We start from the raw sequence: 12,405 nt of genomic DNA on the forward strand, positions 1-12,405 counted from the left end.
TAAATTCCTTATTTTGACAGGAAAACTAGGAGCATCCCATTATACCTAATAATGCAAATACTTGAACCAGGAATTTAAAATAAATTGAATTGAATTCTACATGCAACTCAAACATAAGAGCGCCATATTGGGTCCGACCAAGTGTCCATCTAGCCCAGTATTCAGTCTTCTGACAGTGGCCAATGCCAGTTGTCCCAGAGGGAATGAACAGAACAGATAATCATCAAGTGATCCATCCCCTGTCGCCCATTCACAGCTTCAACTCTTCATAGATTTAGTCAGCAGATACAACATATTTTAATTTAAAAAATGCAGACTATAGCCCATTTTCATTTTCACTTCATGTTCTTTTCAATAAACCACTATTGCTGGCATCACATAAATATTTATCAAACTCTATAACTCGTCAAACTCTGATAATAAATGACAGTATCCTTCTACTTGCATACACATTACCTAAGAAACTATTTTAGAAGATAGCAGTGAGATGCAAATAGTCTGAAGCAATAAATTTATTCCTTCACCAGATAGAGACAACATGGGCATGCTTATTTTGTTGTGAACTATATTTCCTGGTGTTTCATGTTTCCACTGCAAATAAATTTAAGCCATGATTAAGATTTTCCAGAAGTAACTGGCTTCTTCTTTGGACTCTAGCGACAGTTTGTGAGGGTATTTCCATCACTCTTTAGGTAAAATTAAAGGCTTCAGAACTATGCATCAAATTGCTACACTAGTGACAGTGAATCACTACATGTAATTTGTAATCATTTGAAATCCCATCTCCATTTAATGGCATCCTTAATTTTTTTTGTCATTTAGGAAAGAGAAATATTTCTTAAAGGCAAAGGCTTGGCTTTGTTGGTCTAAAGTTTCAGGACTGAAAAAAAAATTCCTAGAGACCACAGTTAAAACCCTGACAGGGTCAATTCAGTCTTTCATTCTTCTGAAGTAGAAAAATTTAGAGCCAAAAATAGTTTACTGGGGGTAGAGGGAGTGACTTAGGCTCCTAAGTGACCTTTAAAAATAGGATTTAGGTTCCTAAGTGAATTAGCAGCTTTAGAAAATGTTATCCCTGCTTTGTATGGATATTAAAGATCTCATAGGATTTTTAATAACATTAGGGTTTTACCGTGTCTGTGTACAGCTGTGACTTCAATGGGACCTTAGCACATGCTTCAGTGCTTCCCTAATCAGGGCCCATAAACTCTGTGCTTCAGTTTCCTCATCTGTAACAACGGAGATGATCATACTTTCCATATCACGGGGGTGTTAGTAGACTACATTAATTGATGCATATAAAGCATACTGAGATCACACTACCAGAAGGCACTATTTGTCTCCAGCCTCTCTGTTCGTTAAGAAATTGTTTCATTCTGTTTCTACCATAGCTAATTCTTTGGACCTGGCTGAGGTAAATATAGGACCCTTCCTAGTGCAAGGCTGTTACTAAGGGCACCAGGGCAAATTGTTGTGAGCATAGGCCAGAATGAAAGGCAGAGCTTGAGTTAAAATTGGTGTTTCATTGTACCACAGAAACATGAAAAAAGTGTGAGGATCTAAGGCCTGGTCTACACTGGTGGGAGGGGAGAAATGGATCTAAGTTATGCAACTTCAGCTCCGTGAATAACGTAACTGAAGTCGACGTACTTAGATCTACTTACCGCGGTGTCTTCACTGCGGTAAGTCGATGGCTGACGCTCCTCCGTCAACTCTGCCTGTGCCCCTCGCCATGGTGGAGTATCAGAGTCGACGGGAGAGCACTCGGCGGTTAATTTATCGCATCTAGACTAGACGCGATAAATCGACCCCCGCTGAATCGATCGCTGCCCATCGATCCAGCCGGTAATGTAGACAAGCCCTGAAAGAGTGAATTAGAAATACTCCCATATTTACTGTCTAGATAAAGAACAATGGAGGGTTTCTGATACAGGGTATTTTTAAAAGGCTACTCATATCCTTCAGAAGCTCAACCAATGTAAAAACCTAAGTGCACTGGGACCCCACAAAAATACATAATAGATCTGTGTTCATGCTTGTGTTAGTAGATTTTGGTATTGTAAATGATTCAGGAAGCATTTTGTACAGTTATCCTCTGAAGGAGAAAGTTATCATTATAGACTAGATATAACCAGAAACTAAATGGATGAAAGTACCAGATGAGGAACAAGAGACCATGTCTGGGAAACACGATGAAACTTGCTTGAAGCCCATGAACTGAGTACAATACAGCCAGCAGAGTCCATGGCTCAGAGAGGCTACCCTTTCAAGAGAGAGGGACGAGGAAGGCAAGGAGAGCTCTTTCTTAACTAACATTGTTTTCCTGGAATCTGAAGCCTCACAATAGTGCTAAACACTATACATGGAGATGCCTCAGATACTGTCTGCTAATATACAGCCAACAGCATTCCAAGGTTAGGACATGAGTGTAACATAGCATCACACACACACACCCCTCCATAGCATAGAAGTTAGTTTACAGAGGGTGTAAATGCTAGGCATGCCTAAGAAAACCAGAGAGAGGGACACACCAAGCCACTTCGAAAGGCAGTGCTGGTTGAGGAAAAAGAACAAGAACACCAGACTTCGTCACAGCCAGGATCACATCAGCTGTCCACTACTGAGGCCTTTTTAATGGCAAACAACCGGCCTATAAACAAGCTAATTAGAAACAAGAAAGCATAAAGAATAGGCGAAGCAATGAAGATGATTTGGAATTGTACATATAGAAAGGAGGTAAACTAGCTCTCTAGTTAGCACATAGGGATGAACAAACTGTCCATAGAATCATAGGGTTAAAGGGACCGCAAAGGTCATCTAGTCTAACCCTTGCCAAGATACAGGATTTGTTGTATCTAAATCATCCAAGACAGTTGCTATCCAGACTCCTTTTGAAAACCTCCAGTGAAGAAGCTTCCACAACCTCCCGAGGCAGTCTGATCCATTGTCCTACTGTTCTTACTGTTAGGAAGTTTTTCCTGAGATTTAATCTAAATCTGATATGCTGTAGTTCAAATCCATTGCTTCTTGTCCCGCCCTCTGTGACAAAAGAGAACAACTTTTCTCCATCCATTTATGGCAGCCTTTCAAGTATCTGAAGAATGCTATCATATCTCCCCTTAATCTCTTTTATTCCAAACTAAACATACCCAGTTCCTTCAGCCTTTTCTCACATGGCTTGCATTCCGTCCCTTTGATCATCTTTGTCATTCGCCTCTGGATCCTTTCCAGTTTCTCTACATCCTTTCTATACGTTGGTGACCAAAATTGGACACAGTACTCCAGCTGAGGTCTAATCAATGCTGAATAGAGTGGTACTATCACCTCCCTAGACTTGCATGCTGTGCCTCTGTTAAAGCAACCTCAATTTGCATTTAGTAGCCAGAGGTACAGCCACAGTTTGCTGCTATAAATTTGACTCACTAGATCACGGTTCAGCAACCTTTCAGAAGTGGTGTGCTGAGTCTTCGTTTATTCACTCTAATTTAAGGTTTTGTGTGCCAGCAATACATTTTAATGTTTTTAGAAGGTCTCTTTCTATAAGTCTATAATATATAACTCAACTATTGTTGTATGTAAAGTAAATAAAGTTTTTTGAATGTTTAAGAAGCTTAATTTAAAATTAAATTAAAATGCAGAGCCCCCCGGACCAGTGGCCAGGACCCAGCAGTGTGAGTGCCACTGAATATCAGCTCACGTGCCACCTTCGGCACGCGTGCCATAGCACTAGATTCTGAGGTGCTGAATTCTATAATTCATCAAATAGTACCCACAGAGGCTAAAGAGAAGAGTTCTGGGATAAAATCCTGGTCCCAGTAAACTTCCATTGATTTCAGCAGGGCCAGAATTTCACCATGTAAACTCAGATGTAGCTTTGATAGCACATGGAGTGACACAGACAAGAGGGAGTAGAGTTGGAATTACACCCACTTACACAAGGACTGAATTTGGCGTCTTCTTCTCATTAAGGCAGTAGCCAAAAATACTGATTTTTTTGTACTTCTCACTTCTGCTTTCCTTCACAAGTTTCACAAGAAAGACAATGGATAAGTCAATAGAGCAAGTCAGTTTAAAAAGTGACAAATTAAGTGCATGAAAAGTAAATAAGCAGCAATCTCCTTGTAAATTAATTCAGTCTGTGATTTCAGCTCTTCATTACATCTAGAAAGCCAATCCATCATTCAACAGCTTTTAAGCTTTCACTAGCCCAACAGCAAAACTCAACAGATTTCACCCGTTTGGCAAACAGATCAAATTTTGCACTCAGATTACAAGGGTGCAAAGTAATACCCAAAGCATCAAAACTTGTTGTCCACATATCCTCGATCGCAACTGTAGTCACCTTTCTGGGTGGCAAAAAGCACCTGATTTCCTCAATTAATTGAAGATTTTTTAAAAGAATCAATATTCAGTGTAATCACAAGGGCAACTGAAGGAAAATTATTTTTTTAAATGCTTTGCTGCTAGGTAATCTTTCAAAACAGTCAAATGAAATACTGATAAGGGGCTTGTTTGATTACAATTTTAAAATATGTTTTCAAATGTGAAAGAAAAATGTATTTATTCCTATATTTATTTATTTTTTAAAAAAGGATCTATCCCAAATATTAATTAATTTAGGCTTCAATTCAGGAAAGCATGTAAGCACACACTTAATCTGAAGTAGATGGTTATGTCCCATTGAAGTCAAGCACATGGTTAATTAAGTATGCACTGTATTTTGCTGATCTGGGACCATAATCCATTGTAGGCGATCAAATCTTTCAAACTAGTTGGGGCACAGGTTAAAAATCTGGATAATCTACTTAAAGAAAGTCTTCAATGAACCCCTAATTTTTCAGAATTTCACCAGGTAACTTCCATTGCCTTTAGCTGGATTTATTTTGTTTAATCCTAAATATGATGATTTGGGGACTCTGTCTATGCAGAGAGTATGAATTCTGTTTGATATCGGAGGTTTTTTATAGGTATCTGCGTCAGGCTGCAAACTCCATTCTGAATGTGGGCCTTGCTGCCTTCCCTGTTGCTCTTTTAACTCCATATTGGTCTGAAATTTCAAGGGACAGTGGCAAAGTGATAATAATAGAGGGTTGTTCAGCCTTGATGGTCTTCTATTCAAACAGATTTCAGAGCGGTAGCTGTGTTAGTCTGTATCAGTAAAAACAACGAGGAGTTCTTGTGGCACTGTAGAGACTAACAAATTGCTGTATATTTATACTTGCTTATTGTATTTTCCACTCCATGCATCTGATGAAGTGGGTTATATCCCACAAAAGCTTATGCTCAAATAAATGTCTTAGTCTCAAAGGTGCCAAAAGGACTCCTCGTTGTTTTTATTCAAACAGAAGCACCCTTGGACAAAGAGTTAGCTGCCACCCAGAAGAATCAGTCTGCTCAAGTGGGGATCAGATCACCTGGTGAAGGACTTTGATCAGGTTGAACAGCGGGGTCACTTGACAAAGGGGATGAGAAATTATAAAAGAGAGAGTCTCTCAACAGTCATTTTGACAAGAGACCACAAGTAGAGGAAGCTTGAGAAGAAGTATGGAAGGACCCTCACAGCGGAGGTTTCCTCTCTAGAGTGGTAAGGAAATTGAGATGGGGGATTGCACACAGGTGTGGTTATTTTGTCTAGATCAGGGTATTTCTTGTGCTATCCAAGTAAAGAGAAATTGTGTTTAGAATCCTGTGCAAAGCCGGCCTGCGTGTCTGCTAGTTTTTACCGTCACCTGCCCCTGAAGAGGTGAACTATATACTGAGAGCAACTAGAGCTGGAGTTCTGAGAGAAGGTGTGTATAACCTAAGGGGAAGTCGGAGGGGTTATCACGAGTCTCAGATATCGGGAGAGAGTGCTAAACAGAGGATCTGCACCCCAAGAGTGTACAGAGAGACCCCAGCCAGGGGCAATGTCTGGACTCTGTTCAGAGTCAAGAGAGTTAAAGCACATGGGGCCCAGTGAGGTGAGGGCCTAACACAACAGCATAGCGAGTGCCAGGTCAGAGGGAGCTCTAACAGAGCTCTGTGTGTGAGAGAGAGACTATGCAACTCAGTAAGATTGTAGACCATCATTTTCAAACCTGCCAACCTAAAACTGTGTTTCTAAACCCATAATCATTTACCTAAATCAATGTAGCCCGAGCACCTACAGCTCCCATTATCTTCAGTTGGGGAGCTCAGCACTTATAAAGAGACCACTTTTAATGACAGCCTTGAATATTGCTTCGGGCACCCAAGTTTGCATTTTTTGGCCATACGGCTATAAATACATTGTTTGTGCCCAACTGCAGTATATAGACTGTAGCTCAAATAGGTTTGAGATGTTTTCAATGCTTTTATTTCATATTAGACCCACCATCTGTTTTTCATAACGTTCAGTTTAGAATTTTGATATTTGATTAAGCAGTTTGAATTAGCCAAAACATACATTTTTAATCTAATGCTTTAATACCATGTTCGAAATTAAAAGCTTTAGAAAAAGAAACACATGGTCGACTTAAACCACAGCAAACCCAACATATTTAATGTAATTTCTTAAAATGCAAACTAATGTTTTCTAATTTCCACACTTAATCTAGTATCACAGCTGCACTATTACTGCCAACAGCTATTAGATACTTAAACAGCCAGCTCCTAAACTGTGTTTTACTACACAGCTTCTCCTGCTTGATTTTTATGTTTTATAATGCTGGTGGCTTTGCAGTTAAAATCTTTAAAAAACAAACTTCTTAATCAGCATTCAAATATTGTTTTCTATTGTGCATGTTTGAAATTTTATTCTTATGAAGAGAATCAATATTAGCACAAACTGAATTGTGCATTATCTCAAAGCATATGATACAGCGTGACATATTGTTTCAAACTGCTGAATGCGAATTGAAAACAACAGCATGCCAGCATTATGAGTAATACCAGAGAAACAGGAATTCTTTCATCCCCAAACCTATTTCACACTCCTCATTTATTGGGTTCAACCTTTAGTCAAGGTCAAGAGTGCAGTGACAGTCTGCAGCAGTGACCTGAGTAATTTATAGTTATCAACAGATAATATGGTAGCTGTAATGGAATCCCCGCATTGCTTTTCAGTGGAACTGTATGGCGACTGCAAAGTAATGTGTATTATTTCACACTCACCGCGTGATGGATATATCCAAGTAATAAACTCTTGTTATATCTATGCCTGAAACATTTATATTTATAACTTTATCTTGCCTATTATGAAGAACTGAACTTATGTTACATTATGAAGTGAAATGATTATCCACATGCTTTACTTTTGTAAAAACTTCTATGAAGGTTAAAGTAAATAAAATAAATTAAGTAATATTCTAAACTTACCAGTTTCTTCATCTATGCTAAATCTTCCAAGGCCACTGCCATCCCTGATGGAATACTGGATCTCCCCATCCCTTCCAGAGTCTTCATCCCGAGCTGTCACTTGCAATACACTTGTTCCAGTGCGGGAGTTTTCCTTTACAGTTCCAATGACTGCAAAGTCAGGGAAATAAGGAGTGTAGAGATTTTCATTAACATCCACCACTTCAACCTCTACAAAAGAAACGGAAGAGAGGGAAACTGGACGTCCTTTGTCTTTTGCACGCACAGTCAAGTTATAGAACTGCTGTTTCTCGTAATCAAGTTCTTTGTTCAAGCGGATAGTGCCGCTAGCTTTGTCTATTTCAAATCGTCCATTGTAATCATTCACCAAAGAGTAACGCACTTGACCTCCCAAACCAAGATCTGGGTCGTGAGTTTCTAGCCAGGCTATTACAGTGCCAACTGGCAGATCTTCAAGGACCTTCACACTGTAGCTAGATGGAATGAAAGCTGGAGAACAATCATTCACGTCATCCAAAAAAACCTTCAGAGGAACAACAGAAAATTGCTGATGGCCAATCTCAGCTTTGTCCCTGGCCTCTATCTTTAGTGTATAGTTGGCTTTTGATTCCCTGTCTAGTTGGTCAGCCACATAAACTACTCCAGTCGAACTATTGATGGCAAACTGCTGTGTGTCTGTCAATACTGAGTAAGTCACTTCACCACTAGATCCTAGATCTTTATCTCTAGCTTCTACTTGGATCATTTCTGTACCAATACTCATGCTTTCTAAAATATTAACTGAGTAACTATCCTGTAAAAAAACAGGACTGTTATCATTTGCATCCTCTACAGTTACAGTCAATAGTCTCCATGTAGATTTCTGGGGATTACCTAAATCATAAATTGTAATGTTAAGGAGATACAACTCTGTTTTCTCTCGGTCCATGGGCATAAGAACTTTAAGAAGCCCTGTTTCCATGTCAATGTTAAAGCAACTATCTGTATTACCATCAGAAATTGTATAGACAACCTTCCCATTAAATCCAGAGTCCGCATCATAGGCTTTTATTTTCAGGATGCTAGCACCAACTGGAAGGTCCTCTCTAACCGCTACATCAGAGGGAAAGGATTTATCAAAGTGTGGAGCTTGTCTGTTAATCGAATAAAAATCAAGGAAGCCATCTTCCAAATTCAGCTTCACATTTGCTTTTGCCTTCTTGAGCAATTTCTCTGCCAGCTTCTGAGCAACTCTAGTCTCTCTACAACTAAAGGTCTTTGAAGACACTTTCCCATGTACTACTGAAATGTTAATGAACATGGCATCAGCAAAATTCTCTCCATCTGTAGCTGTGATCTTAAGGCCAAAATTGCTGTTCTTTATACCAGAATTAACAAGGGACTTTTTAAGTTGCAGCACACCGGAGTCAGGATTTAAATAAAAAATCCCAAGATCATTTCCAGAGATTATTTTGTATTTCACTAGTTCTAGCTCATCTATATCTATTGCAGATACAGCAGTGATGTGACCACCAATGGGAAAGTCAGATGAAATCACTCCCTGACAAGCCACTTTCTCAAACAACGGCTTGTTATCATTGACATTGCCTATGTATATAGTGACATTAACCTCACTTTCATGACGGTACGGCGAACCCCAATCGGAGGCTCTGACAATGAACCTGTAGCTCTCTGGAGAAGACTCAAAATCCAGTTCTTCAGAGGTGCTAATAACACCAGTAAATTGATTTATAGAAAAGGGCAGTGAATTCAGACTGGCAATGCTGTATGTTATATATCCATTTTCTCCCCGATCCTTGTCAAATGCTGAAACTGACAAAACACTGGTTCCTACAGGAACACTTTCATTGACAAAGGAGCTGTACGAAGGCTGTGTGAACTCTGGAGTGTGATCATTGGCATCTTCTAACCTGACAATAACTTGTGCTTTTAAATCACCACCTTTGTTTACTACTTCTAACTCATAGAGTTCCTTCTCAATGATTTTCAAAGGGTGAGCGGTGATAATAAGACCTGTCCTGGGATTAATCTTAAAATATTCAGCATCCTGATTAGGAGATATTGTATATTCCACACCCTGTGGTTCAGGCACCAACTTAACTATAATTACCACTACCCCAGGAGGGGAAAATTCACTGATTGACACATCATAAACTTCCTTTTCAAACTTTACTGGGACACTTTCTCTCTTGGGACTAGCGATGTGGACCAGTTTGACTGCAGAAAACTTCTGAGGAGACCCTTTGTCCTTTGCTTGGAGAGTAAGATTGTAACCATAGGGGAAGTTGTCCCAGTCAATGGGTTTTCTCTCTTTGATTTTGTACTCATTAATCCATTTTCCCTCCTTAGCCAGAAAGAACTGTTCTAAGGGATCTCCAGCTACGATGGAAACAGATTCAATCTCCCCATTAGCTCCTTCATCTAGGTCATCAATGTTAATAACAGCATACGTAGGCTCCTTGTCTAATGGAAAGGGTATGTGGGTTACCACACTTATGGTTGGGGCATGTTCGTTTATACGTTCAATATGAACATAAAGCTTGGCAGTGCTGCTTACTCCATTGTTTCCATAAAGTTTCATCCCACGATCCACAGCCAGAACTTCAAGGTCATATCTGTTTTTCTCATCATAGTTTAACCGGCCACTTAAAGAGATAACTCCGCTAGTTGGGTGAACTGAAAAGAGATCAACTTTGTTTTTGAAGTAGTAATAGAATTCGCCATTGGACCCAATATCTGCATCTGTTGCTGTCACCTGTGCAATACTAGTCCTTAAAGGAGTGCTTTCTGCTATCGTTACAGAGTAAGTGGTTGGTGAAAACAAAGGTCTTAGATCATTCATATCCAAAACCTGGATATTCACTTTTGTCCATGCTTCTAAGTCCTCTCCTCTGACAGACCCTTTTACTATCAATAAATAGTTATCTTGGATTTCTCTGTTTAATATAGCAGAATTCCCACCTTTAGTTCTTATTCTGAGAAAGCAGAAGTCAGCAATTATGACTTCTTCTGCTTTGAAAAAGCCTTCATCATCGCCAGACACTATCCTGTATTTGATATCCCATGAAAGATCTGCCAATGTAATACCCATTCTACTTGGACTGTTGACATAGGTCCTGGCTGCAGAGTTCTCGTACACTGTAGCATTGTAAATGGAATGCGTAAAGTGAAAGCCGAGTGGTATTGTCCCTTGAAGCCCCTGGCAAACGCAGGCCAAAAGCTTGACAAGCAGGATGGTGAGGCAAGACAATGGGGGTCTTGTGCCTGACCAGCAGCCCATATTCACCTCCATCACATCATTCTTTCATCCTAAGGCAAAAGAAGAGAAAAGAATAATTAATCATAATTAATAATGGGGAGACAAGAAATCAGCACTGAAAATGTCATTATTTTTAAAAAAAGTGTTCAATAATTGCATTATTAAGAAGTAATGGTGGCAGTCACTGCCGAGTAAAAGTGGTAGAACTGAAGTAGAGAACGTTAGTCTAATAGCGATTCTGTGATATATTACACTTTGGGAGGACTTGCCATTGGACTATATGTTACTGGATTATAAAAAATAGGAAATCACCAATCCCAAGCATACACCCCTCTCCCCCATCAAAAATAATAATCACTGTGACATAAACAAAAAGCAAACACCCACAAAACCCCAAACAGGATAATACAAGACAGGATGAACGACACACAGTGACTACAGATGATAATCACTGCTTGTCCACCAGAGCCCAGACTTATTAACTTCCAAGGCACGCTACATCTTTTTGCTCCAGTATTTGAGGTGGGAACAGACGCTATTGCTTTATGTGTAATGATATGGTGGGCAAGTATCAAGTTTTGCAAAGTCTAGAATGGTAAAATAGTAAAATGAGCAAACAATGGTACACATAAACACTGACCAGTTCATTACTGTAGTTATATATTCCTATATAAAACAATTAAGAATGAATTAAGATTGCTTAAGTACATACATACACCCATACAAAGAGTATGATAAAGAGGTTGCAAAGCAAAGTTAAGGTTGTTTGAAAGACATTAACTCTGCCCCTTCATGCACATATATTACAGTACAGTCTGCAATTACATGAGCACATACTTTGTTTTTTTCATGTGCCTTCTCTGCTTCATTCTGTGTGCATGTAATATAATGCACAGTGAATGAGACAGGTTTTAAACATTTTTATCCTCACTATTCAATAGTTGCTGGTTGTCTCTGTAGCAGGAAGAGAGCCTGAAACATAAGCCCTTGTATCAGAGGCCTGAGCTGAAGTAATGGTCATAACTTGCTAATATAAAGCAAAGTTAAGTTGTGAGCAAGAGGCAGGCCCTGCTCACAGAATCTGACAAGAACAGGGCTAATATTGCAGAAACTCTATTTCCTACCTAGTGCTAGGCGTAAGAATATATAAGCAAACACATGCCAGAAAACAGTACCAAAACACCTCGATACCAAACACATTCCCCAAAGATAACAGGAACTCACTGACCCTGCTTAAAGATAAGGTCAGGATGACAGCATAACATATAGAGATATTTTGATCGAACCAACATGTACAAGGTAATGGGTGGCACCCAAATACATCAGAGGGTGGCACCTAGATACAAATGGGGTAATACACAATTTGTTTGTATCTGTGTATAAAGATGTATCTCAGAGGGAGTGTCTTTGTCTGGCTGAGGGGAGAATGGAAAGTCCCGCAATTCACTGAGCTGGCCCATTGTCACGAGCATACATGTGTTAGTGTATCTGTAACCATTGAGCCGGGGCATTAGCACCGTGCTTTGTCGGCAATAAACCTGACCAAGTTCCTTCGCAGAAAACCGAGTCTGTGGATTTATTGGGCAGTTCAATTGGAGCCTGCTGTACGGGCTATCTTATCAGAGTCAGTACAGCATGCACAGAGAACACACACACGCAACCGAACAGCTGACCACAGTCTCATTAGCTGCACACTGTCCAAACTTCATATTCCTGGGGAACATCTTTGGAATTTCTAAATGTTATAAATCACAATTTCCTAACTAAAAAGCGTTGCATCCAACACAAGGGAATTCTGTATTAGACTTCAT

The 12,405-nt window shown here is 39.6% G+C and overlaps 1 protein-coding gene across 12 annotated transcripts in view; it reads right to left on the bottom strand.

The window, feature by feature from the left end:
• Positions 1-12,405, bottom strand: part of FAT3 (FAT atypical cadherin 3) — a 566,930-nt gene that overhangs the window by 434,157 nt on the left and 120,368 nt on the right. For all 12 annotated transcript variants that reach the window (XM_008171837.4, XM_042856002.2, XM_005304056.5 and 9 more), the window contains exon 2: positions 7,336-10,644. In XM_008171837.4, the coding sequence (XP_008170059.2) occupies positions 7,336-10,627 (3,292 nt within the window). In that variant the 5' untranslated portion in view covers positions 10,628-10,644. The remainder of the gene's footprint in view (positions 1-7,335; positions 10,645-12,405) is intronic.

The sequence above is a fragment of the Chrysemys picta genome, chromosome 1 (genome assembly GCF_011386835.1).
Source record: "Chrysemys picta bellii isolate R12L10 chromosome 1, ASM1138683v2, whole genome shotgun sequence".
In the NCBI taxonomy this organism is placed as follows: domain Eukaryota; kingdom Metazoa; phylum Chordata; order Testudines; family Emydidae; genus Chrysemys; species Chrysemys picta.